Source organism: Struthio camelus, chromosome 8, assembly GCF_040807025.1.
Source record: "Struthio camelus isolate bStrCam1 chromosome 8, bStrCam1.hap1, whole genome shotgun sequence".
Classification (NCBI taxonomy): domain Eukaryota; kingdom Metazoa; phylum Chordata; class Aves; order Struthioniformes; family Struthionidae; genus Struthio; species Struthio camelus.
This window is the reverse complement of record NC_090949.1, coordinates 13,430,769-13,457,746: the sequence shown is the minus strand read 5'-3', so window position 1 is coordinate 13,457,746 and position 26,978 is coordinate 13,430,769. Positions and strand designations below refer to the sequence as shown.

The following is a 26,978-nucleotide window of genomic DNA, read 5'->3' as shown; positions in this document are numbered from 1 at the left end:
TCTCAAGAGAATAACATACAGGAAGCTTGTCCTTTCTCTTGCGAGCCTCTCTTCAACTCTTGTGTATACAGCATAGCAAAAATCCTTTGCTTAAAAAAATACCCCAGGAAAGCTAAGAACTGGTGGTGATTGATTTGGATGTGGATATGCACTTCCTGAACCTACTGACTTATTGATGACATGACATGATTTGCTTCCTTTTTTTGATGCCTACATTTCTTCAGTCATAAAAATCGTGGCAGTAGCAAGTTGTACAGCAATATTTTTTCAGTTGATCTAAAAGCACTATCTTTGCACACTTCTCTGGAAATTGTGGCCTGTAACATATTTAATAGCAAAAGATAACACACTGAGGGAAAGCAAAAGATTTTTCTGGACTGCAGCTTTCAGCAAGTTTCAGACTAAACATTTTATGGCAAGGGAAGAAAGTAGTCAGCAACCAGCAAATCCATCACCAGTAACTTACAAATTTAACTCTAAATGCATTGTGGAAATGCACTTTTTCAACAGCGATGATGAAAACACATTAGTGGAATACACAGAAAACTAAAGGAACAGGCTTGAAGAAACAGTCTCGAGATACTCACTTAGCATTGTACTTTCCTTGTCCAACACCCAAATTTCAAGACGATAATCATTCCTTTCTCTATGGGAGAGGAGTGTGCTGTCCTAGAGAGCCTCTCCCTGGTTTAACTGTGTTCTTGATGCCTCAATGTTTTTAAAACACAATCTACCTGTACTTGCAAGCACAGCTGGAAATAATGGTACTACCTGCATTTCAGATCCTAGCTTTTTCAAAAGACAAACATCCTACGCAGTCTGTTTAGTAAGATACTTTCTGTTGTACCAGAGTTATCAGGACCAGTCATTGATAAAAACACTGCAAAATTCACTTTCCCAACAGGCTAAATTTGAAAGTATCAACATTTTAAATTCCTGTACTAAATTTTGTAGCAATTTAGGCGGCCCCCCACCCCTGCAAAAAGAAACTTCAACTCAGACATCTAGAGCATATATTATCATTTGACTCATGGTAATTAGTCAAATCACTACCATGATTTTTGGTATTTGCATCAGCCTTTCGGAAGGCAGTATTACTTTGCTGTTGAAATGGCGTGCTACACTTCCATTGCAGAAAAGTAAATGCCAGCATCACACATTTCTTGCAAATTGTCAGTCAATCACATCAGGAGACAAGTAACTAGAATCTCATACGCTTCCTAATATTCACAGCCCAGCCTTTCTAATTACAATGAGTTTCCAGTTAAAAGCATTCTTGCCTCAAGTAGAATTGGATTCACACACTCAGCATCTACCTTTCCCATTATTTGAAAGGAAGCTTCTAATCTTACTTGGTACAGGAACAGTATTTGCAGGAGTTTTTGCAGGAACAGTATTTGCAGAACAAGAAAAGCCTCCCGAATTTGTTGACAGTGATCTTTAATATTTAAAGGATTGGTGTGAAAAAACCTCAAAAGAAGCTGTCAAAGCTGGACACTGAGAATGCTTTTAGTTGGACAGCCATGCCACATATACAGAGTAAATTAAGCCAACTACCTTGAAAAGGTTTTATATTGATCCTTTGACAAACAAGTAAGATTAACATCAAAGCATGATAAACATTAAGAATAGAAGCAGACATGTTTGTCCGGATTATTAAGAGTTCTGCCACACAGAATACACTGAAACAAATCAAAGCATAATATTAACCAATGAACAAGCAAAAAAATTCAACATTTTGTGACCTTCCATTAAGCAATGAAACAGCTAAGTGTCCTAATGGTACGATAAGATAATTGACTCTATAAATGTTTTTCCAAATCCTAAACTAGCTTTTCAAATATCATTGTAATAGCACAGTATAGGCTAGTATCAAACTTATTTTTAGGTAAGTTGCCTTTACTCTTGACATTAAGTTGTATGTACATAGTGCTGTAAAGAAATCTGTTATCTGTCTGCCTGTCAGGCCATGAAAGAGATAAGCACACTCCAGCCAGATTAGGAAACAAACATTTATTAGAAACTTGTAGTTTTATAGAGCTAAAAAAGTAAACATATGTTTCTTAACAGAGAGAAGAAGAATATACAATTTGAACACACAGTCACTGTAAAGGCACATAATGAAAAATTAAATTTGAACGGCTCCAGCTTTTCAAGATCTGAAAACATCATCACCATAATTTTCAATACTCATAATGGCACTTATACAATATAAACCAAAGGAACCAGGCCTAGAAGATAGATGCTGCTTCAGTCATCACTGTATCACACACATTTGCTTATTAGTCACAGTCAAACAAAAGGACTGGGAAACAGAACGCACAGATCCCACACAGATACAGGGATGTTGGGAGGGGGAAAAAAAAAAAAAAAAGAGACATTTGGATCAGAAAGGCTTCATATGCATGCAAGATAATTTGGATAGGATGACTTTTTGCTTTTCAAACAAAGTGCAAAGTCCAAGGTTTCCCAAAAGACGCAGCTAAAGCTGCTACTTTATAAAATCAGATGACACAACATTTTATAATACAGATTATACAGAATTGTTATATATCAATTTACAGAGAATAAACTGCAACCACAGAAGCACTGAACACAGATTTGCTAATCTGACTATTTGAAGAACATGGCTCAAAGTCTTCTGTATTTGGAACGAGGCAAACCTCTGGAGTTTGTTCATCATCGTTGCCCTCCCCTCAACGGCCCTCAAAGACTTTACATAAATTTAGCATGAGAACAAAGTTCTTCCTGCACTAACCCAATTTCAGGAAGTAGTCTAACAGAAGTGGCTTTTAGAAGGTCAAGATAAGAGTAACCTCTGCAAATTCAGAATTAAGACACCATACGGTTCTGAATGGCTCTGCAGAAAGCAGAACAAATGAATTCTGCAACAGCTATTACTCTGTCTCAGGATTCAGGTCTGAAGGCATCTGAAACGTGCCAAAACAAAGGAGGAAGACACTTTGGAAATGATTATACATGGAAATACCTACTCTCTGTACTGAGGAAGTGCTTCTTTGTTTTTGGGCAAGTAACTGTTTCTCAAGTACTAAAGTTCTCTGTATGTGCTTTGTTTGCTTCGTTAACAACGTGAACCCAGTGGGCACGTGAGTGGCTCAACAGTTCCACTTGGTCACTCAGACAAAATGCTTTGATATTTTATGATCCCAATTTCACACAAACAGCCAGCATGCACAGTCTAGAGGACTGTGAGGGAAAGAAGCTACACCTCATGTTATAAACTGGTAAAACTTTTACATAATGATGCAATCCACTATTAACTAAAAGCATGTACTTGATTTTAACCCTTTGAGTAGGAAAAAAATGGAGTGTCCAAAACGAGAGAAGCATTCCTCTCCCCACAAGGCAGCTAGGATGAGCTCCAAGTTCTTGACAAACTTGGTGTACTCCTCGTAGCACAGCCAACACCTAATTCGTTATCAGCGTAATAAGGATCCCTCACCCTCGTTTTTTTAAGTAGTAGCTTGTACTTGTATGGAATGGATCCAGTAACCCAGTAACTTTTTCTACTTCTAGATATTATGATCCTATAAAATGCGCATCTGTAAGCCCAAGCTTGTTGCGGTTAATGGTGCAAACATTTACAAACGCAATAAAAAGTGGATCCAGGGGAGCAAGTTATTAAAATCACCGATTGTATCACAAAAATACTGTGTAAAATCATTTGAGGTATTCCAACATCATGGAACAGCAGTTTCTCAGATTCTCATTGGTTTAAACACAAGACAGGTCAGTCTGGATATAAAGATGTTTGCGTGCATTTTAATGTGTTAGTCCATCCTTGTTTGTACCCAAACCTAAGTTCTGAAAAAACATCATTTACGTCTTCAAAAAAGAAAAAACAGTACTAAGTGCTTACTTCTAGAAGTGCAAAATGTTGTCTGTGCTTGAGTGTAGGCGGTGTCACAATATAAAAAGTCACTTTTGTTTATTCAGTGTCAAGGCAGTATAGACTTCTCCTACCTTTGGTTTCATCTAATCCAAATACACAGGAAGACAAATACAAGAAAAAGCCAATGAGTAAAATATGCATGATTTCCTGAAAAAATGAACATATTGTTGATTGAAAGACATAGTTTCTTGATTTTTTTTTTTAATTCAGTGACATTTTAAAGTGCAATATAGGTATCTGTTAAAAAAATCGTGAGTTAGAAATTAAGGAAGTTTCTTCCAACTTGAGGGCAAAAATAGAAGTTGCAGACCTCTCCACAGAAATCTGTCTCTAACTGTGAGAACAGATTACTTGAGAAATCGTTTCTGTTCTGGTGTTTCCAACAATATTAGAAACATCTCACCTTTTTGCTTCACTTCATGCAATTCCCAAATTCTGCTTCATTTTTTCATACACAACATAGCTGATGCTGACAGCTGGAAGCACCTTCATAAAATTAGGGGCTATGCCCCTATAAAGTCCTCGTACTCCTTCTGTAGCAATAATTCTTTGAAAGAGAGCAACCATGTTTAGCTGTGGAGCACCTTCCACTGAGGCTAGAATAAAAAGATAGCCCATGTTATAAAGGAGTTTTAGTAATATTAGAGTTCAAGCAAGTCTTAAACAAGTGGGTAGTAAGCACATCACCTCCAGGACCACTGATTTAAAACTTCTGTCCTCACATAGAAATTAGATCTCTCTTTAAAACCCAGGTATTCAAGAGATATCCATGTGCCTAAATCCCACTGAAAAGCATGAGCGACCTACATTTCTTCAGAGATGTGCTCAGGCTAGGGGCAGGAGCCTACAAATCGACCACACCATTCTCTCTTCTAGCAAAGTGCTTTCACAGACTGTGACAGGAGCTCTATGAATGGCACAGTCTTCGATGTACCATGAATGCTGCAATATAGAGAGTGCTAGTATCCATAACTTTACATTAGAATCAAGCACGATAAGGAAAAGCAGTCTTCCTGGCGGGAAGAGGGGAAGGTAACATAAGAAGCATTTTCCAGATAAATCCTTGGCTTTCAAAGTATTTTTTTCTTCTCATATCCTTGCCACACCCATCCCAAGTGGCACTATTTGATGTAGCCATACTGAAACACTTCAGTACAAGCCTCACCTTGAGCCTGCATGCGCGTTCTGACAAGAGCAAGAGGGTAGCTGGCTAACTGCCCACACGTGCTGGAAATAGTACCACATCCCAACAACACAAAAACACCTGGGTTAGCAGAGCTTGATGCATAGTGTTCTAGCCATGTAGTCTTTAAGAGCTGCCAAGATACAAAATTAAATAATAAGACATAATAATAAGACACCTGCATTCAAGACAAATAAGATTTGTTATGGGTTCAATCCTGCAAGCACCAAGCTCCCTACACCAGTCCTACGTGCTTACTTTTAAAGTTCGCAGGTACGTAATTGATCAGTGCTCAAAGTTAAGTACATGGCTAAGGACTTTAACTGGATTAGAGCAATTGGTGCCTAGCAGATAAATCCTTAAAAGATCCAGCCGCAACAGCATGGAGTAACAGTGCCCACACTCTAGACCTGTTAATCCCAGAAAAGAAAAAAGTTATGCCACAGAGGTTGCAACAAAACTGTACACAGCCTGGCACGTCACCCCATGCAGAAGTAGAGGTACGAACTGTAGAACAAAACCTCCACAGTACTGTGGAGGCACGTTTCCCCAAGTAATTCTACTGATTACTATTACTGCAATACCACAAAAAGATTTGCCTATACTAGAAAAAAAATTAGTATGTGCACCTGAACTACTTTAACAGGTTTTTAAACACCACCTAGCATCCAAGGTAGATAAAACAAGTTAGCTGGTGCAGGTGGGTTTAAGAGGTGCCAAATTTCTCCTGAGAAGAAAGCGGGCAGTATTTTAAACTTGCCACAGGTACTACATGACAGCAGCTACAAAGAATTCTGGTGACATGCACAGATATACAATCAGATTACTATAACCCAATCAGATCAAATTGTGAGAAAAAAAAAAAAGAGTATTAACAGTCATAACTGCACGAGTAAATAACATATGATTATCAGCCATTTTCTTAAGGCTCAAATTTGCTATAGAAGGGGCATGCTCCATGGCAAGAGGGCCGTGTAAATACACAAGTAGGTCGTACTGCCCAAGGCCATAATCCTTCCTGATGAGTAGCTCTCTTGTTTGGTGCTACAAGAAGAAAGGACCCTTGTATGGTTAGATGAGACTGCTGTGTGTAAAGGCCTGTCTGTACAGGCTCTCCTCTGGGGAAGAGGAACAAGCAAAGTGTTAAAGTCTGTAGTAAGTTCTCAGCAAAATGTTATTTATGTATTTTAAACTGGAGGTAACTGTAACACTTTACAAATCTGAGTAACGACATAGTTTTTTCTAAAGAACATTTACTCTTTTTGTACATTAATTAATTAAAATCACAACTATTCAGTGATCTAAGCTCACCTCATAAACAGCAAGGTCAATGCCAGCATAAGGAATTATCCCCAGAATATTAGGAATATAACCTTTGTAGAAGGCCTTTACACCTTCTCTTTTTAAAATCTTCTTAGCACAGTCAAACATCCCAGAATATTGCCCTGTTTTACCCACAGCCAGTCTGGTCTTTAAAACCTACAGGAAAAAAGAAAAGAGTACCCTTAATTACATACCTACTTATTCACGTAGTTTATAAAGATAGGAAAACTAACACTGCATATTGCTGCCTATTCAGTTATCGTCTGGAACCGCTTTGTATTTTGCTACTTCAAGGCTCCTTTGTGACAACAATTGTTAAGGCTTGGCAGCAGTGAGCTTTTTCAGGTTTTTAATCATTCGTGCAGAATAGTAGATCCTAACAAATGGTAGCTAACAGCCTTTATTTAGTTTAAAAAAAAAAAAAAAGAGAGAGAGAGCACACGTAATGGAAGATAGTCTTTTTACATTGTGTTTTACCATTTTCTTTTCCTGATTAAGACAAACAGATTTTGATCCATTTGAAGGCATCAGCACGGACAGTGCTTAATAGGAGCACCAGCTAAAGAACAAGTGGCAGTTTTAACATACTAGCAGATCCATACCTCCGATCTGGGAACAGCGAAGCACACTGAGAAAAATAATCTTTCAAAAAGCACAACTTCATGAGAGGTAGTTAAGGGATATAAAGATTGCTTCTCCTTATTAAAACAGAACACCTGATTAATAGCGCAAATGAGTCTATACAGCATCTTAAGACAAAGAATGAAGAAGAGTATCTAAAGGACATCACAGAGGGAATTTCCTGAGCAAGAATGTGGCCTACTTTCAAGTCTCATAAGATTGCAGCTTCCTCAGGAGCTCCCCAGCACTTTGCTTTTCTCTTTTACTCAGAAATACTCTAAAAAACAATTCTAGGTCAGTATTATATCTCTGTTCAGAAGACCACAGCGCCTTCTTGTACAATAGTTCACCCATCTCAATTGATCAGTAGAATCCAGGTGATCAACGTAACAATTCAGTTATTCCATAACTTAACACACCTCTGTACACAGAAGCTAACTGTGATTCAATGGCTCTAACTGCAAGCTTTGATTTAAAAAAAAGATCACTACCACTGTTGGCAATGAAAACAGCTAGGTTTTATTCCCATTGACATTCCTCCTCATGAAAGAGATACTGAGATTGCGTTTTCCCTTACTTTCAAATTTGCTGTTGGTACCGGTTTAATCCCAGCCCCAACGTACATTCCAGTAATTCGCACAAAAAGAAAAACTTTGTGGAGAAACAAAGTATGTTTTATCTCAATTTAAAAACGCAGGGTGTAAAATAGCTACTCTACAGCAGTTAATGCAGTAAGAGTAGTTAAATTACAACATAAGTAATAACACATACATACATGTTCTACAGAAAAAATAGAGCGTTTAATCATCAAGCCGTAGCTGCTTTACCAAATGTAGCTATTTTATACTCCTTCCACATAGACCACCTAATCTGACCCAGCTTCCAACTACCATACAACAGAACTTTATCAAATCTGCTGTAACAGACAAGATCCTTCCTTACCTACATATACAGTGAGAATAAAATTTAAGTCCAGTTTAGAAAATAATTTGAATATATACTTAATTGTAAATGTGCTCCTTGTTTCTGTTTCCTGAACTAGGTTTTAAAGCCATATTTAAATATTGCTCTGAATAGAGATTTTCTTAATTGCAAATTTCAAGTACAGTCATCCCATAACATAATAATCTAATTTCTGGTTCACGTACAGAGAGAAATGACACCATTACCTAAACTCCCAGTAGCTTTTAGGTAGTAAATTTAAATAAAAAAAGAATAGCCAAAAAGATAGAAAAGTGACAGGTATCGATTATAATGTAGTACATTTCAGAACATCTACTAGTGAAATTCTGAAAGAATAAGTCTCCAAAGGAAAAATAAATGTTAGGATATAGACACTATTCCTACAATACTTTCAAGAGTAAAATGGGTTTTACTCTGGAAAACAACTGGACATTTGCCAGCGTCTTCCAATGCAAGCAGATTCTCTGTTACTTACCTCCATAGGATAAATAGAGGTTTGTGCTGTTGCCCCAGCCAAAGAACCAGATATAAATCTTTCAATGGTGCCTAACTTTCCATCATCCTTACTCAGTATCTTTTTATACTGTGTAGATAAAATACATAAAACAAACATCATGTGCTTTTCTAGGAGAAGCATGAATTACCATGAGAGACAGAAATACAGTACAAAATGTCTTCAAGCTGTATTATAAACATTTACTAACATTATAAACATTTACTATTCCATCATTCAGTCTTGCAGTACCCCAAGTACTTGACTTTCTGTTGCTTTTGTTCTCAATGCTAGTATAGAGACATGCAATGTGTTACCTGAGTCTTACCTGAGGCTCTAGCAAGTCCTACAGAGCAACAAATAAAGACCAGTTAACTACATTAAAACTGGAGTTCCTTTTCCAAAGGAGGATTAGGCCTTAATATGCTATGTAAAGCTGATTCAGAGGTAAATATAACTCTGAAATCCAGGGCTAGGGCACCTTACATAGCAGAATGACATTTGACCTAAAAAGAATCCGGTATAAGTCAGACTAGCATAACATATCAAATCTTAGGTTGTTACCACTTTGAAACAAAAACTAAGATATTTATGCAATAAAGTTAGGCAGACTGGAGGACAGTTTAAAATCTGTGACAGATTTAGTTTCTTATTTACACTGTTTATAATTTAATACTAAAATCTGCGTACTACTAGATAGTCTATTAACTGAAAAATTAGACTATTTTAAATCTGATGAAAGTACCTCTAAACTAGTGTGATGAAATCTCCATCCATGGTAAGAACTCACACATATTACAACTGTGCAAATGATGAACAGTGAGTAAGACAGTATTTTATTTCCTATTATATTCATTCATTTATTTTTAATTATTAATTGCCTTACTGATTTAGCATCCTACCTGTTCATAAGCCCAGAACTTAATAGCTGTTTCAGGAGCTATTTTCACAACATTTACACCATTTCCCCTCCAAAGAGATCGGACACCACCTTCTTTCACCATCTGTTTAAAACCACTGGCTATACTCATTTTCTTTGATTTTGAACCATGAACCTAAAAAAACAGAAAAAAACAAAAGTAAATCACAGTAAGGAACACTGCTCTGGTCAGAAAGTAAAACCAGCAAAAATACATCCCCTATTGACAAAAATCTTACTTCAGTGGCACAAATACCATACTGTTTTTGTTTACGTTTTGCCATCATCGAGGTGGAAAGGACACTTTCAGAAGAATAGGGCATCAATCCATAAATCATTATATCTACCTTTAGGTAGTTATGAATCAAGTGCGAATGTAAAACAAAATATGGAAATTTTAAAGTCATAATTAGACCTTCTCTAGAATTTAGATGTGTATTTGGCCATGAGTTTTCCGGAAGAGCTCTCTGTAAAAGCCGAAATAATATGCTGGAACCTAAAATGTTCTTAAATGTTGCACCTACCTGCATCATCACTTTAAGACGATCTAATGGTGCTGTACCTGTTCGAGAGACAGCACCAGCCACTCCTCCTGCCAGCAGCTGTTTCCACCACTGTCCAGTCTTTTTCTCTTCTTCTGTGAATTCATCTGGAATAGTCAAACTATCTCCTATATCCAACACCTATTAGGACCCAAAGCAAAGATGTGCAAATAACTATGCCATTTCATCTTCTCAATTTTATCGACAGTTCTGATTCCAATTAATCAATCACCTAAGAATATACAAGTAAAATGCTAGTTTAAAAAAAAAAAAAAAACACATTCTATAATTAACTTGCTATTGATTTCTACTGCAATTTAATGAAGAACCATTTTGTAATGACTTCTGTGCAGATAGTGAATAATAATGCTGCAGACCCACCATTTCAAATACTGCACCATCATCATGAAAAACGATGACAAATTCCTCCTGAGCATCGCCCAAGCAAAGACATTTTGTCATGTTCTGTAAACCTTTCCAGCCAGCACTAAAGCACAAATGCTTACATGTTACTGGCTAACCTTTCACCAGCCAGTCTTCTGGGATTATCTTGATAATCTCTGAAGGATTAAGAGATTTCTCTCTAATGGTAATTTATTCATACACATGTTTCTTATGACATATTAAAATAGCATTATTATAGCTGATGTATCAGCATAAATAATCAATTTCCATTAACTGCTGCGTATTAGCTTACAAAAGGACTAATTTGACTAATCTATTAAAATTTTTCAGAGTAACTGATGATACGAAATGTTGTAACTGAATACAAATCAGTAATGTAAGTCTGAAATTTCATTAACAAGTGCATGCTTGCATTACCATTCAACTTGATCAGTGAAGAACGTTACTACAGGCCTTCACAATAAAACAAAGAAATAAGACCATGTAATTTTATATCCCACTTAAACATAGCCTTTCTTCATGTAATTCATAACCATAAATTAGAAAAACTATACCAAAGATAATAAGCCAGTATTATGCATAAGTCAAACACTGAAAGAGGCAAGAATGTTTTATTAATTGATAAAAAGCACCAACCAGGAACTGTGTTAAGTGATACACTGCTGATTACTACTGCTGATTTTAATTTAGATCTTACTCCCCATTTATGTCAAGTTCCTTATCTGTAAAAGTAGGGAGAACACCGTCTTGCTCATTTGGACTACAAGAACTGCAGGATGCAGATTAAGCCTATAGCCACTGTATAAATAGAAAAAGCGCTAACTCTTCTGGATATTGAATATAAAACAGATTAATTGGAAAATCTTTTCATCTTTCTGACATTCAAGGCTTCCAAATAAGGTGTTATAAGTTGGTCAACCACAAGGGGAGTCAATTAATCAAAAGATTAATCACAACTCTCAAAAATACACTTATAGATATTAAACATATTTGCCAGAGTTTAAGGCTTGAGTGGGCATTTTGTAACAGAAAGACCACAACTCCCAGCTCATAATACTCCTGTGTCAATGTAGCTTTATACTCAGAAGAGTCTGACAGCAATCAACATTTTTACAGTAAAAACAGAATTCAAAGACCTGTTAATGACAGCCCAGTGTTTGAGGCCTCACATTTGCTGTTATCTGAAACACCAGCTGTGATACTATACAGCTGGATTTTGGCTTGCTGTGATAACTGGGTTGTGAGCTGACTGCATGTAAAGATCACAAGAGACTGCTAACCTTGTTCCTTGGGGGTAACCAAGGACATTACATAATAACAGAAACAGAACTTTTATTTAATAAAAGTAATACAAAAAAGTATTATTAAAGATAAAACGCAGGTATTTTTCCCTAAACAAGCTAGGGCCAGGACTATCTGATCTCAAAGTTAAGTGCTCCAGTTGTTTTCCTCAGAAAACACGGAGCTCCCTTTTGGCAAGCATCTCCTCTGAAACAGGGCTGAGCAGAGCGAACCACTCAAAGCTGTCAGGTCTCATAAGCCATTTTTTATTATGGAAAGGATAATTGATCCCTGAAGATACAATGGTCTTACTATATTCAAAGAAATCTGTCTTTACCTACTTTATGGATTATGCCAGTCATCTACAGGAAGAATATTTAGCAGTGAAGACTATTATTGGTTGAGAGTTTACTTATTATTTGTTCTTATAAGTCAATCACTGTAAAGTGATAAGCACTCCATTCAGTAGTAACTTGAAAAATTTTATTCTCATCATTCTTGAATGAAATCCTACAGCACAAATGAACATATGAGAACGTGAGCACAGAAAATCATCAGAAAAGAAACGAGTGATTTCATGGTAACAATAATATAATTATATAAATGCAATTGCTGAACTAATAAAAGTTAAAAATGCTTCTGTAATTTGTTTCAACACATAAAAATGTATTGTAATGTAAAAAAAAAAAAAAAAAAAAAGATTTAATACTGTGGTTAGCATTGTTTTGTGGAACATCTTCAAAGAAAGAAAGGATTCCTTTCTCCCTAACCCCAACTGCTGGCAAAATTTAGACCAAGGAAGAGTTCTTGTTCAGAACAAGCTCACACCACACTATACTACTTGTACATGGGAAAGCACAAAGAAGTGAGAGGGAAAACAAACATTTTTTAATACAGATATGCTTGAAATTTAACAGAAATGGATTTAAGACCTGCACTAGAATTAAAATAAATCTGAACTTACAGTGGAATGTTTCCAGTATCGAATTATTTCTTCAATATCTGTAGCTGGATTAAACATAAAATGATCTCTCCATTCATTCCAGTCTACTGTCATTGTCCCATCAGCATCAATACTGAAAAGAGATAAAACAAAACCAGGTAAAGAAACAGTGGAAAGGTTTTTTTGTTGATGTTATTTTTTAATCTATGGAAGTTATCAGGGAGGAATTACTGTAGAGTCCATATTGTGACTTTAAAGCTGAATCTGTCATGGTTTTTCACTACCATGCTTTGCTGATCTGAATGCATCTAACATGTTCCATTTAGAACTGCAGTATAACACTTAATTCCACCAACATTTACAGCCTTTGTTTCAGAAAACGAGATAAGACATTCCCCTTCAGGAACTAGATGCTCAGCTAGTGACTAGACTTTCTATCATCCAAAAATGGACAGAATATGTGAGAATTTCTATAAGGGAACCACTGAAGTTACCAACAACCCTTCAGAGTTATAATCCCATTCTTCAACTAGTCTATTCTACTGAATGCACACAATAAGGAACAAAAAACATATTCTACTCCTGTTCATAAAACTCAGTAACAGACAGACAGACTTCACTGGGTAGATTAGACAGACCAGTCTACACTCTTCCAATCTTAAATACTCTGATATCTTCTATACAGTCAGGATACGAGGGGGTAAGGAAGAGCAGGGGGAGTAAGGGTCATCTTGGGGGTGGGGAGGGATACTTTGGCTATTGAGGGAAAGGTTTACCAAAGGTGCACCTTTGCAATGCGTCATAAAGCTCAGATGATTTGACAGAGACACCGGGCTGGCAGGGCTGCCAAGGAATGACTGATCCAGCCTTTCATAAGGACAGGACAGCGCCATCCAAGCTCTGTCAGATGGATCTCTCATCCATCAGATGCATCTTCAGAGAGGCATCACACAGCCCCAAGAATACAAACTGTTAACATCTAGTCACTTTACCTGTAACTTTCCCATTTCGTATGTCAGAGGACAAAGTTCACATTACAACAGGTAATAAGTTGTTCTTGATCACAGTTAGAGCTGAGGCCTCCTCCTACATTCAAGATTAGTAAATCTGCAAATCCATAACACTAAAACAATTCCAATCATTTGACAAAATGATTAAATAATGAGAAGAGTTATTCTATTAGAACGTAGACTTCAAGTCCTGTAAACCTACATAGTGCAGTCCTCAAACAGTGAACGTGATGGAAGTGGGGTTTTTTTGTTTCGTTTTTTAAACACAAGAGCCAATACAATTCTTCAGCTGCAATATCCAAGGAAAGCAAGGAATATTCTTACCACTAAACCTGAGGCTTACTGGAGAATCCTAGAGCTTTTACTATGAACAAGAGAGTCCAAAACCACAGTGAACTTTTTTTTAAAAAGGCTTTGCAAACCAATTATGCATTCAGGTACAAATGAAGCATTTGAACACAGGCTCACTCCTAAATCTTCTGAAAATAAATGTACTTTAATTAATAGTCTTTCTTGTTCAACATTCTTTTAAATCTGTATTAGAAAAACATACTTATGAAAAATACAAGGAAGAATATACAAGCTCAAAAATACTTTAAGAAATAGTAATTCCTGACCTTTGCAGAATCTTTTCTGCCTGGTTTTCAGAAATGTTTATACCCAGTATCTTGAGGGACTGGACAACTTCTGATGCTTCAATTTTTCCTTAGAACATTTAAAGAAAGAAGACACATTTAAACATGAAGCTTAACACACTTAGCACTTTGAAGCTCACTGAATTCCATCATATGACAATTACAAAAGAGCACAGAACACTTCAGTTGAAACAGAGATGATCTATTTTGATCATCTCTTACAAGGATGGAGCAAAGGTAAGTACATTAAAATCATGCAACCAAATGAGATGCAAATATCCGGTGAGATAATAGCTAGAAAAATATATATATCTATCTATCTTTAAGAGATAATTAGAAACTTCCTCATAGTTTCTTCATCTGGGGAGCAAAGGTTCTTAGGTCAACAGACCTGGAAGATACAAAAAAGGGAAAAAAGACTATAATCATTTTATAGTTATTTCCATCTACTGTGAACAATCCTAATTATGTTCTTATTAAGGAAAACAAAGGTTCCACATTTGCAAATTTTGTCTCCTGTCTAGAAAAGAATAAAAATGAAGGTGACAACTTTTAATGCATAATTCCTTCAAATAACATTTGAACGAATAAAATAAAACAAGACATACCATCATTGTTTTTGTCCAGGCTCTTGAATGCTAGTTTCATTTTTTTCTCGTGATCTTTAAGATACTGCATAAATTCTTCGAAATCTAGCTGCCCATCCTGGTTAGTATCTCCAGCTTTAAAAATTTTCTGTTGGGAGAAAATTAGACATTTGACTTATCCAAATTAGGGCAGGTCACAAAATAAAAACAGCATGGCACAGCCCAGGCTTAAAATTAAAATGTCGCACTGGTCAGTTTAGGGAGGGGAGTGGTGTCAAATCAGGAGAATACCTAAGCCTACACTTCAGGGATATATTTTGTTCCCAAAATTTAAACATATTCTTAGTGCTTTCATAAAAAGAGAAAACATTCAGCAGCCAAGAGATTTAGAAAAGTATTATTTAGTGTTTCCATAGCTTTTCTATTCAAAGAACACACATTTTCTTACAAGCAGTGGCAAGTTACACCTACAGGTATTGCATCTTTTGCGAAGGAGGGAGCAGGGACATGACAAAACCAGGAACGAGACCAACTTTAAGCATGTAACTTCTCTGGTTGCACATGAAAACTACAAAGTGTCAGTCAATTTAAACAAATATCTTCTTGACTACCCTCTTTAACCTAGTGGCTTATTACTTCTGAATTACAAAGATAATGCAAATAGCAGTTAACTGTTTAATTGCTGACCAAACAATACAACTGTCTTGTCTGACTAGCACTTCCACCTCCCAGAGTTTGAGATGGTAGTGCTTTCCCCTTCATGAGACTGAAGCCCTGACTAAAACCTGACTGTATTTCCCCTGCAGCAGGAGTTCTGTTATCTTCCATCTTTGCATCAGTGTTTCCCAGTAACTGTTTTGCAGATAAGAAACACCTACATATAAAATTAACTACAAGTTGAATACAGGGCACAAGAGTTGCGAGCACAGCAGGAAAAAAGTCTGAAATACAGACTAGGGTTGTGGCCCAGCTGCCTAGGCACATGCTCTTCATTCATCTCCACAGCATCAGACACCTTACTATCTGAAAACCAACTTTCTATCTGAAAACCAACTTTTAAAAAGGGGAAATTGCAGCAACCACATGGAGCAGTAGTCTCTAACCATTGAGGCATATCCTCCTCAAAGGCAAGGCCCTGAGAAGAGTTAAGCCCAGGGTAATGAGCGCCATAGGACTTATTAGCTGGGGCTTCAGGCTAGCACGAGGGCTGCTACGCGCAGGGAGAGCTGCGGGGAAAGCAGCAAGGATGAGGCATGGCACAGCACAGCACAGCAGCACTGCTCTGATGGGCACCCTCCGTCTCCTCTCATGCCTTCTCCAGATCTGCAGTCTTCAAGGGATGAAGAAGCACAGCAGGTCCAGCAGGACATCAGGGACAGGGAATCCACTCCAAATCCCTGCTCTAGGACACAAAGTCTATGGGAAAATTATGCCCCATCTTTTCACGTGGCATCAGTTCCTGCATTTTCTCTTCCCTCAGTGTATGAGATCCTAAGGGGACAGCATACTGTACAAGAGCTGTTCTAGGTGGACGGAAGACCAACCTGAGAGCAGAATTTTTTTTTTTAAATTTGCAAAAAATTTCAGAGCACTTCATGGTACATCTAGGGCCTATGCTGAAGATTCTTCCAAATATCACCTTTGTTAAAAACTGCCTTGCACAATTGCAGCTTCTGAATAAGATACAGCTCTCAAAATTGGCTTGGTTATTCTCATGTACAAAACTTGTTTTTACATCATTTGCTTACTTCATTGTAATTAGTATAAACATGCTCAAATAAAAAACAAATCCTCAAAGAACAAAGTCCAACAAGGTCTAGCCCAGAAACATTGAACATAATGAAAGTTGAAAACCATCATGCATTTGTTGTAGGCGTCTGAAAAAATCTGAAACGTCTAAATACATTTATGTTGCCTCCCTTATCTCTCCTATTCCTTTAGGAAAAGAGGTCTACTTTAATGTTTAATCTCAAAAAACCAAAATTCATGATTGCATCATAGATCTCTCAGTGGAAGGGGGAAGGATTATATGGTACTTCACAGTGAAATAAGAAGCAGAAAATTTCTTCTGCAGTGCTGTTCTTAATGTACCATTAAGTCCAGAATATTTGTATTGCTGATTAAAAAAATAATAATACTCTTATCAATCCAGTTTCATCTGATGCCTTTGCCAGTTCAGTTAGGGCTGTTCAGAATTTCCCATCATATAAAAACAGCTTATGTAGCTTATATAGATGTATGGATGGATTCCTTATTATGCCTTCTAATAAGAAATGCTAACAGATTAATCCTTCAAAAATTAAAAAAAAGAAAAAAAATTAGAAACTGACTCAAGTCAGAAGAGAGCCCCTACTGCAAAGACACCGTAGTCTTAATCCATGTTGCTCCATGTATGCACTGCACCTTATACCACAGGATCTTAGTGCCTTCTGGGACTTGCACAAGCTACTGAGAATGGGTAACTTACAGGGAGTCACATACATATTTTGAGTGAATTCTAATCAGAACAAATTGTTCCTATTCCCTACTACTATCTGAAATACACGGACAAAAGTAAAGAACAAGGAAAGCGTTGTTCTGGCCCACAGCTACAACAAAACATTAACTAAATTCCAATTACAAAATCTCTGTTGCTGACGATGATGTGAACCAAAGAAAACGGAAATTCCTGGGAGGTTTAGAGAGCTAGCAATTAGTGTGCGAGGGGGGCGCCTTTCATTTTACCTGCCAAATGAGCGGATTTTATTTATATGGCAAGAATTAGAAAAGGATAAGCACAAACCTACTCTCCACTCCCTACTTCTGTTTTTAGTTATTTTCCCGACTTCGAGCCAGTCTCAATCGCTCTGGTTGTAGCAGAAGAGAAGTGACAGGGAACAAAAAGGCACGCATTTCCTCAGCAGGCACATTCATTTTGCTCACATTACAAATCTAAAAGCTCATACAAATGCTCTATAAAACATACCATTTGCTTGGGTGTTAAAATTTCATATTAAAACCAGTAATTTGCAAGTTTGTGAAATACACAGGAACACTCAAAGGGTCTTGTCTTTCACTTAGAGGGCAGGAATCACCTCTCAGAGGGTTATATATTCCATGGGCATAACTGGTAAGATACCCACTTGAATCTGCAGGGAGCCTGAAATAGCAACTCCCAAATGCAAACCGCTCTTCATAGCGTCATACAGGTGGGAAGGGACCTCTGGAGATCATCTAGTGCAACCCATTGCTCAAAGCAGGTCTAATTAGACCAGGTTGCTCAGGGCCATGTCCAGTCGAGTCCTTAACAGCTCCAAGGATGGAAATTCCCCAACCTCTCTGGGCAGCCCATTCCAGTATTTGACCATCCTCACTTCATTCTAGTAAGGAATCACTCTGCTGTTCTGCATTTAATATACTAAAAGATAACAAATTGTGCATAGTTACAAGCATTTGTCACTTTGCCACTTCCTTGTTCACCAACTTGTCTGATAGAGATTTAGATGCATTTTAGCACAGGCATCCTTACGACGATAGGGCAGGATCCAAATTGGATTCTGGTCCTTGCTTAGAAGTCCTGGGAAATAGATATGTTTAATGTACCTAGCACATACCTGCCATTTCTCATTACAAAATTCGTGTGGGAACACCACACCTTTATGTGGACTCAACCCCAAGGGAAAAAATATTTTTCCAAGGCATGCAATTTCTTCTCTCATTGTCTGAAAACTTTAAACCCAAGCAATAAAGAAAATCCACTAGACACAAAGATATGCTGACCATATTAAGAACCAGTACTTACTGACTGAACTAGGAAGATAGAGTTTGGATGATATTTCCTTTTAATGCCATCAGGTTTCCCACATTCTGACTAGAAATGCTCCTGACATATTTGTATCATGATACCACTTCCCCCCCAACCTCCCCTTTCCCTCTCCTTAAAAAAAAAAAAAAAAAAAAAGCTGCTACTTTTGTTCTTTTCTGCTGTGTAGTTTAACACAGCTGCTTTCACAGCCCTGCACAGCAAAGCAACTCCAATCAGAAACACCACACCAAAAAAAAAAAATTTATTTCAAAATCGTATTGTAAAAAGATGCTGCAGCGTTGAATTCCTACTTCTTCAGGAGTACTCCACTACCTCTACTTCTCTGAATTTGCTGGGCAACGCTAAACCAGATCTGTTGACACAACTAGGAAAGTTACAGACAGGTTTTACGGATATCTACAAATTCTGATAGCTATAAGTGGCTTGAAGAATTATGAGACTACTCTGCAACAAAGTTATGATTTTTAATGCATCTGTAGCTACAATATAAAGACAGGGAATACATGACACTGGAAATCTTTCTGCTTTTATCTAGACTTTTCTTTTAAATTCCCAAGAGGTTAGCTTTTATCTATTACTTAAAACCATGATTTTTTTACTGTATGCAAGGTTTCACAATCACACTCTTCTGGTTACAAAACTTAACTGTATGTGAAAGGTGGGGCTGCTTAACATAAATAAGAACAAATCATTAGCTCATTATTTCAGCTAATTACTACAATTTTTAAAAAAATGCTTAAAAGGAAGGGGTCCATCAAGAAGCCACTGGGCACGTCTAGTTTTCTGCCATGTTATCTACAGGACATAAGTAAAAAGGAACAAGGCTTAAAGACTCATAATTGGTGTAATCAGTAACTCATTGTTCTATAATCTATGACTAGAGCTCTAAAGGGCACAGTTGCAAATATTGCACGGCCTTATGTCTAGGAACATTCAGAAATTTCACATTTTCTTTTAAAACTAGATGTACTATGTATAAAACCAGTCATGCCACTCTCTTCTCCTCTTCTCCCATTTTTCTGTTCCTGCCCTCTCCGCCTCCAAAATAATTAGTGGCATACTCATTTACACAGACCCGCACTCTAGACTTTAAACTCACTGGAAGCCAAATTCAGTCAGAGTTCAAGTATACGCAGCTCCTCTCTATTGGACACATACCCTCCAACAGCAAAAGTAATGTAGTCCCTTTCCTATCTACTTCTGGCAAGACACACATTTATTAATTTTATCAGTGATAAAATTGAAACTCAATACTCAGTAAACATGAGTAAATCCATCTTGTCATGCTAAATCAGCCAAGAGATTAATCCAACACAAAGCAGAAGGGCCTGAGGATATGTCCATACAACTGTTACCCCAGTCAATGAGCTCACATAACACACTAACAAAACAGACTGCTACTTAAGCTCAAGAACACACAACGCTCCACTGTGAGCAAAACAGGCATTCTCACTACCTCCAAAGACCTCCCAACTTATCTACATGTTGCATTCATATTTATTGCTTTGCCTCTTAAGGGATACTGCCAACATTTAAACAGTGCCAAGCATATTCTTTAAACCTGCCGTCTGTCACGGACAGAAGTTAACAGAGCCAGGTATATGTAACGGAAAACAAATGTTTCCATCAGCTGGAGACCTTTTCTTCGCCCTAAGCACCACTGTTTCTCACAGCATGGAAAGGCTAGCAGCCACCCCTCTTTCTTACAGCATGGAAAGGCTAGCAGCAGTCTTTCCATTGGCTCATTTCAGGAGACAGAATCTCTATAAAATGAGCCTAAAAAGGAAAAGATACAAGCCTCATCAGTATGCCCTCCAGCGTGCCTTGCAGAAGCTGCTCCTTCAGGACCTGGATAAACTCTCTCAACTCATGACTACGAATTAGAAGCTTAAAGATTCCAGGAATCTGAAACAGCATAAATGGGAGACACAAACTATCCTTCATATCTTCATTCATCATTTCCTGCAAGTTATATGGGTAACTCCTGACTTTGAACATACTTGGTAGGCTGCCTTTTCTGTTAGGACTACTCTACTACAGAGGCATCCTCACCTTAACTTGTCTTAAAATATTTGCCAGTTTACCTTGGATTTTCACCTGGGGGACACTGCTGGCTTCAGATGGTGCTTTAGCAAGGTGTTTCAGTAAGTGGTTAAGAGATATTCCAGGGCTGGGGGTTGGGGTTCCTGGCATTCTTGTAGTTTGCAGCAACAAGAGAAAGAATTGCAATCATTCACTGTACCCTGCCACTGTTTAGAAAAAAACCCTATTGCTCCGCAGTTAGTATTAAAAAATACATTTTCCTTCCTTGGATGTTTAAAGCATTATGAAAATAAGCTTTTTAGATTCATCTTCCTCTTTGATATGGAGACTTGGGGACTACTGTACATGTCAGTCAAATCAAAAGCTTTGGGGTTTTACCCATTAAAAAAAATATCAAATAACGAGTTTACATGTTCATTTACAATTAATTTCACAATTAAGTCTCCGAAATCAGACATGAAACAACTATTATGACCTGAAAAGCAAAGTTGAAAGGAACTACGTGGTGCCAGCTTTCAACATTCACGTGATATGACATTTGTTTTGGTAAAAAGCTGAAGATGCCTAACTACTGTACTAGTTTTTGGTGTACTATTAAAGTGAGAGAAAGCTTCACTTCACACAGAGAACGGCACTAAGAGACATGAAAGAGCAGAAGCTTACAAGGCTTTGAAACTATAGTAATAGCTATCTTTATTTTCTAATCTAATATCTACCTGATATCTAATAGAAATCATATCATGTATGATAGGATAACCAAGTGTAGATATCGTATATTTGAAAGCCGACCTCATTTCCTCTGTCAAAGAAGTCGCTGAAGTAACATGTTTTTAGCCAAACTACAATATAATGAAGAGGCTTCAGTAAATTTGTTCTACTAGCCTCTAGTTTTGCCCTGTCTCATACCTAGGGAAGTTACTGGATCGAAGAAGTGCAAAAGTCATAATAAAATAATAAGAGAAACATACAAGGACATATTTAGTCCAGTCACTAAACAGGTATCTGCAAAGGGAAATGCTCTCCCGACTAAGAACAGCTATGGCAAGTTTCAGTCTCTGAAACACTGCTTAATTGTAGTTTTTAAGAGGCCACAGAAAAGCACCGAAGGAAACAATACCTACCTGGCCCTGTTCTCACACGTCCTTTTGCACAAAAGGCATAGCGTTGTAAGATAACACAGAAGTCTGGTTTGCTTGAAGGAATTCCAAATTCCTTCTTTGTTTTAAATGCAGTAACACATTTCAAATGTTCTGAATACTTTTAGACCTAGCTAGACTCAAATTTTCATAAACAAGAGTTGATTACTCTAAACAGACCATGCTGTGAATTTAGTCTATTTGGGCCCTGTTTCGATTTACACAGAGGTGTCTCATCACACTGTTTCTTCATTTAAAGAAGCCTTAAAGTAGTTGGGAACCACAAGACTTGTAATGTCAAAACCTGATACAAAGTCAGTCCAAATAAAGATTATTAAATTGTTTCCAGAACGTGGTTATTCATTTGAATAACATCTTTCTACTCCTAACTCCAGGAGTCTACATATAAGTAGTACCTGAATGCTTGGCTGTTCCTACTGCAAACTGATGCTTGAAATTTTGCGTTCACCTCCCACAGATTTAATGTAAGGACTGATTGCAACAGGAGGAATGGGTGAACAAAAATAGTACTTCATATAACCACTCGCACCATTTATGGTGCTCCAGTCTAAGAGACTCATTCTGAAGACACAGGGTGAGATCATTTGAGATGTGATTCCAGTATCTAGTTTGTATCTCTACAGGACAACTCCACTATTCAAAGTGACAGCACGTTAGCTATTAATGTTGTTGGTAGAGATCCATTTGATATTGTCACCATGCTAAATTCCTTCTTTGTCAGTCTCGATATATTATGCTAGGAATCTTTTGTAAAGCTTTCAAAAGTTATCCGCTCCTAGCACGCAGTACACTACAATATAAAACAGAAGTCATCCTGGCAGCCTTTATAAAGCGCACATTTCGGATTTTTCAATGGTTTACTTTTGTCTGTCACACACTGACAGGAGGCAGGTCAAGTGGAATACAAATTTAAAAACTTCTATCAGTTTACGCTATGATGTGACTCTATGTGAAAAGCAATTTTTTTTTTTTTTTAAATAAAGAAGGCCATTCAACCAACTTCCAACATTTATCACATCAATTCACCTCAGTGCACATCCACTCGCATATCTACTAATGCTAACAAAACTATCAAGAAAATGGATAAAAGGTGAAATAAAAAGAATGTGCCACTAGTCTATTACTCAAATGGACAGCAGCTTTGTATCGTTTAAAGAAGGTGTACATGTTTTAGAGAGGAATTACCTACTGTTTCAATGGGAGAGAGGAAAGTAGCTCTAGTATACACCAGTACTTACCTTATGGCAGTAAGGTGACGATTTATAATGGATCAGCTGATTTTGCAGTGAAACAAAGGAGTAAAGCTCCCACAGCCCCTTACTGAAGATTAATCAGGAAGCAGCAGTGACCCGCGCTCCCGCGTATGCATGTTTTAATTTCATGCAACGCAATCCAGGCTCACAAAAGGATTTTGGAAATCTAAACCAGACCTACATCTAAGAATACCCTAAGAGTATAAAGTCTGAAATTCTGATCTAGACATGGGGCACTGAAGTCTACTCTGCTTTAGGGTATCTAAAGTTCTGCCCACCCAGAACATCACTATACTAACAGGGCTGAACAGCGTAGTGGCTAACATTAGCCACTTTGTGTAATTTTTCCACACTTACTTACTCATTAGTCCTGCAATTTATTATTAATTATAAGACTATTTCTGCTTCCCCAGATACAAAAAATGATTAAATCTATCTATTAATAAGTGCCTTTTTACCAAGTAGAAAAAAGGAATTTTATTGCATTAAAATTAATTTGTTTGCCTTTTTTCTAGAAAAGCACTAGCCTGAACACAACCTACAAACTCACCTGCAACATCAGCTTAGAACCTCAAGTGAAATAAGTGGGATAAGGCAGTTTCAAGACTCAAAAAGACTACAGAGAGCAGATTAGCTACAAAAAGACAGAAAAGAAGCTGGAGGAAAGTCTTACTGAGGCTGTCTTATAAGTCATTTCTAGTTGAAACTGTGTGCACCATTAAATTTAAAGCAGTGAACATACAGATATTTCAGTGCACTCCAACAATTCTTCCACCCCTCTCAAATGCGCGATATGATTCATGGTTTATTTTGTTTGGTCTGTGGTTGTCAAGCAGCTAAGGCAACCAGTTCCTGCTCTCCATTACATCTACAGAAGTCTAGCTTACCTCAACTGATTTCATGGGTTTCAATTCCAGTTTATCCTGTAGCATCTGAGAAGAATTTGACAAATATTTAGAGCTGCACTTTTAATGGAAAGCATCACACTGAAGAAGAGAAAGACAGAATCACTTGGCACTTAATCATAAGCAGCTCAAAACTTAAGAAACATGCCCCTTTGCATTTCAAGGCTTTCTATGAATTATGTTGGAGGACCATCCCCATTAAATGTCAGAACACTGGTCATCTACTCCTCTGTTGTTCAGTGCAAGTAAAAAGCCAAACTTGTTACAGTCAAACTGGTACAGCAGGTTTTCAACAATGCGTACATAATGTGTGACTGAAGTTCGCTACTAGCACACACCTAATACTGACAGCTCTCATGGATAGGCAAACAGACCAAATCATACCCCCATTATATATACCAAAAATTGAGAAATACGCTCACTGCAAAAATGATTTTGACCAGAAGCAATATTGAATTGAAAGTGTGCTTAGGACTTTCATTTATACAGGCATCATTCAATACCCAAGGGACATGACCTGCTGGATGCTTTTTCCTTAAGTGTATGAGAGTATTAAATATATCAAAAGGAAGAAAAATAGAGATGAAATAATGAGATCAGTAGGAAAGAAAATTCATAGAGTGATCCAGGATTAGGACACTGAAATTGAATGACTGACCCATTATGCCACTGAACACTGAAGTCAAAATTTAAGTTTGCTTTCTTGAACCTCATTTAGAAGTTGTACGACAGCTAACACAGGCACAGCTGTGGAACGCAAGCTCACCATTCCTTATATTGAACTGCTGAACAGCACTGCTTAAAGTAATAACTCCTATATCAATCTCAGCTGTAGATGCTGAATCTACTTCTGATTTTTCAGAACTACAGGCACAATACAAACTCCTTCCTCTAGTTGGGATGTTATACTAAAACGCGTATTTTTCTACTTTTATGACTGTACAAATACGGATGGGTGAATTCCCTCCAGGAACGTTAAAGGGCCCTAGCAACGGAAATGCAGAATATGAACGAATACAACGAGTTAAAAGCTTGTTTGAATATTGCAATAATGAGTTAAAGGCTTCTTCGGGTTATCTTTTATTTGTGTAAGGCCAGATTTTTAGACCAATAAACGAAGACCAAGCAGTATGTTTGCCACTACTATGTCCTTTGAAGGATGTACGAAGACATAACCAGTACAGGCCTAATCACAAATGCACACCATTGTTAATATAATGCAGCACACAGATGAAAGACGTACAACGCCATGTTCTAGCCAGATCGTAACAGTCCACTCTAAGTTTTGTGTGTGACTGCAAACGCACCCTTTCTTTCCGAACTAATTTAGATCTAAATGTGCCAACTCTTCCAATTTACTAATTGGAGGCAACAAAGAGAAAGCCCAAGAACTTTTAAAACTAACAGAGCCTACTGAAGACAATTGCACTAGCTTCAGTGAGCAGTAGCTAATAAGAAGGGAAAAAATCTAAACTAAAAGCTGCCTTTTCAGTCCAAACTTGCCTTACCACACAAATGCTTTTACTTATAGAATTATGCGTTAAGTTTTTATATTTTCACCACTAGGGATTACTGAAAAATAACTAGAAAATATAAATGTCTCTTTCAGGTACAGATTGGACTTGCTAGTGTAACTCAGCACTACCCTAGTAAGCTTGATGACTCAAGTTTTACTGATTTGTGAGGTTTCAACGCTGATAACATGGGATAAAAGAACGTAACAGTCAAATCACTGCAGAATCCAGGACCCAGAGTAAGAGCTCTGCCTGGCCTGTGGTTTGATGTTCACTGCTACAAGACACAGTTTTTTAAGTAGAAGAGTCTCTGTATCAGTTGCTATCCCGGTCAAGAACAGTCATTTCTCTCTTCATTAGCTGATTCTGCTTTTGCAACCTACTGCTACATAGGCTAAAGAGAAGATTTCCTCACCTGCTGCCCAAAACAAACCGTAATTTACTCTGACCTAGATCATGCAAAAGCTGTAAGTTACCATCCTGTGTTACGCTGGAGTAGGAACATGCTATCAAATATCAGGTATCAAATATCAGAATCAAGGCAGGGCAAGAGCTGACACATGATGAATAAACAGGGCCAAGCCCATTTGGCAGCAGAATTACCAACAGTCATCCTATTTATAACGTTTTTACTCAAGACAGTTCGTTTACAACCTCACAGCACGTCTATAAAATCCAACGCCTAGGGCAGGCACGACATACCGGGAAAGGAAAAGCGCAGGCCTGGAGACGAATTCACCCAAGGGGGCCTTTGACCAGCCCCCAAAAGCACCGAAGGTGCCCCCGCAGCACACGGGGGACGGCGCCGCGCCGACCCGCAGCCGCCGCAGCCCCGGCCCTGGCGGAGCAGGGCCACCGCGGCCAGGCCGCGCCTCGCCCTCCCCACGGCCCGGCCCGGCCGCGGCGGCGGCGGCCCGCGCAGCGACGCTGCTCGCCCGCGGCGGCTCCGCGGGCAGCGCCGGCCCGAAGCGGCGCGGGAGGCCGCGGCCCCGCGGCGGGCAGCAGCGCCGCCGCCGACCGGCCCGCGCCTACCTCCTCCGCCTCCTTGCCCAGGGGGATGCCCATGGCCCGCAGGCCCGTCTGGAGCTCGGCGATGTCCACCCGCCCATCCTCGTTGAGGTCCAGCTTCCTGAAGAGGTTGGCGTAGCGCGAGTCGGCGTCCTTGCCGCCGTCGCAGGCGGCGGCGGGCAGCGCGAAGCCCCGCAGCAGCTGGAACATGGCGAGGCGGCGGCGGCGAGGGACCGCGGGCAGCGGGGCGCTCGGCTCCCGCGGGCTGGGCGGGGGCAGGCGGGGCCGCGCGGCGCTGCCGACAACGCCCGCGGCCGCCAGAGGGAGGGAAAAAGAGAGAGAGGGAGGGAGGGAGGACGCGGCTCCCCGCCTCAGCGCGGGGGCGGGAACGGGGAGCCGCGCCCGCGGGCGGGGAGCCCCAGGGCGGGCGCGAGGCACCCCGGCGGCCGTTGGGATTTGAAATCGTGGGCGGTAA

At 38.6% G+C, this 26,978-nt stretch overlaps 1 protein-coding gene across 2 annotated transcripts; it reads right to left on the bottom strand.

Moving 5' to 3' along the window:
- Window positions 1–1,993: 1,993 nt before the first annotated feature.
- SLC25A24 (solute carrier family 25 member 24) lies at window positions 1,994–26,971 on the bottom strand. 2 transcript variants are annotated; one of them, XM_068952184.1, is made up of 11 exons: window positions 26,528–26,926; window positions 14,840–14,966; window positions 14,214–14,301; window positions 12,608–12,719; window positions 9,940–10,098; window positions 9,399–9,551; window positions 8,479–8,586; window positions 6,408–6,575; window positions 5,079–5,229; window positions 4,317–4,509; window positions 1,994–3,996 (listed from the first exon to the last, which is right to left on the bottom strand). In XM_068952184.1, the coding sequence occupies exons 1-10, from the start codon at window positions 26,711–26,713 to the stop codon at window positions 4,331–4,333; spliced, it is 1,431 nt and encodes a 476-aa protein (XP_068808285.1). In that variant the 5' UTR covers window positions 26,714–26,926; the 3' UTR covers window positions 1,994–3,996; window positions 4,317–4,330. The 2 variants fall into 2 exon arrangements, with proteins under 2 accessions (XP_068808285.1, XP_068808286.1); XM_068952185.1 differs by having other exon boundaries at window positions 1,994–4,509; window positions 26,528–26,971.
- Window positions 26,972–26,978: the final 7 nt, after the last annotated feature.

Coding starts and splice junctions, on each gene's coding strand:
- SLC25A24 (XM_068952185.1), bottom strand. CDS start 26,713: ATGTTCCAGCTGCTGCGGGGCTTCGCGCTGCCCGCCGCCGCCTGCGAC. Junction 14,967..26,527: donor TGGGCAAGGAGGCGGAGGAG/GTAGGCGCGGGC, acceptor TTCTCCCAACAG/AAAATTTTTAAAGCTGGAGA. Junction 5,230..6,407: donor TTGACCTTGCTGTTTATGAG/GTGAGCTTAGAT, acceptor GTATCTTGGCAG/CTCTTAAAGACTACATGGCT.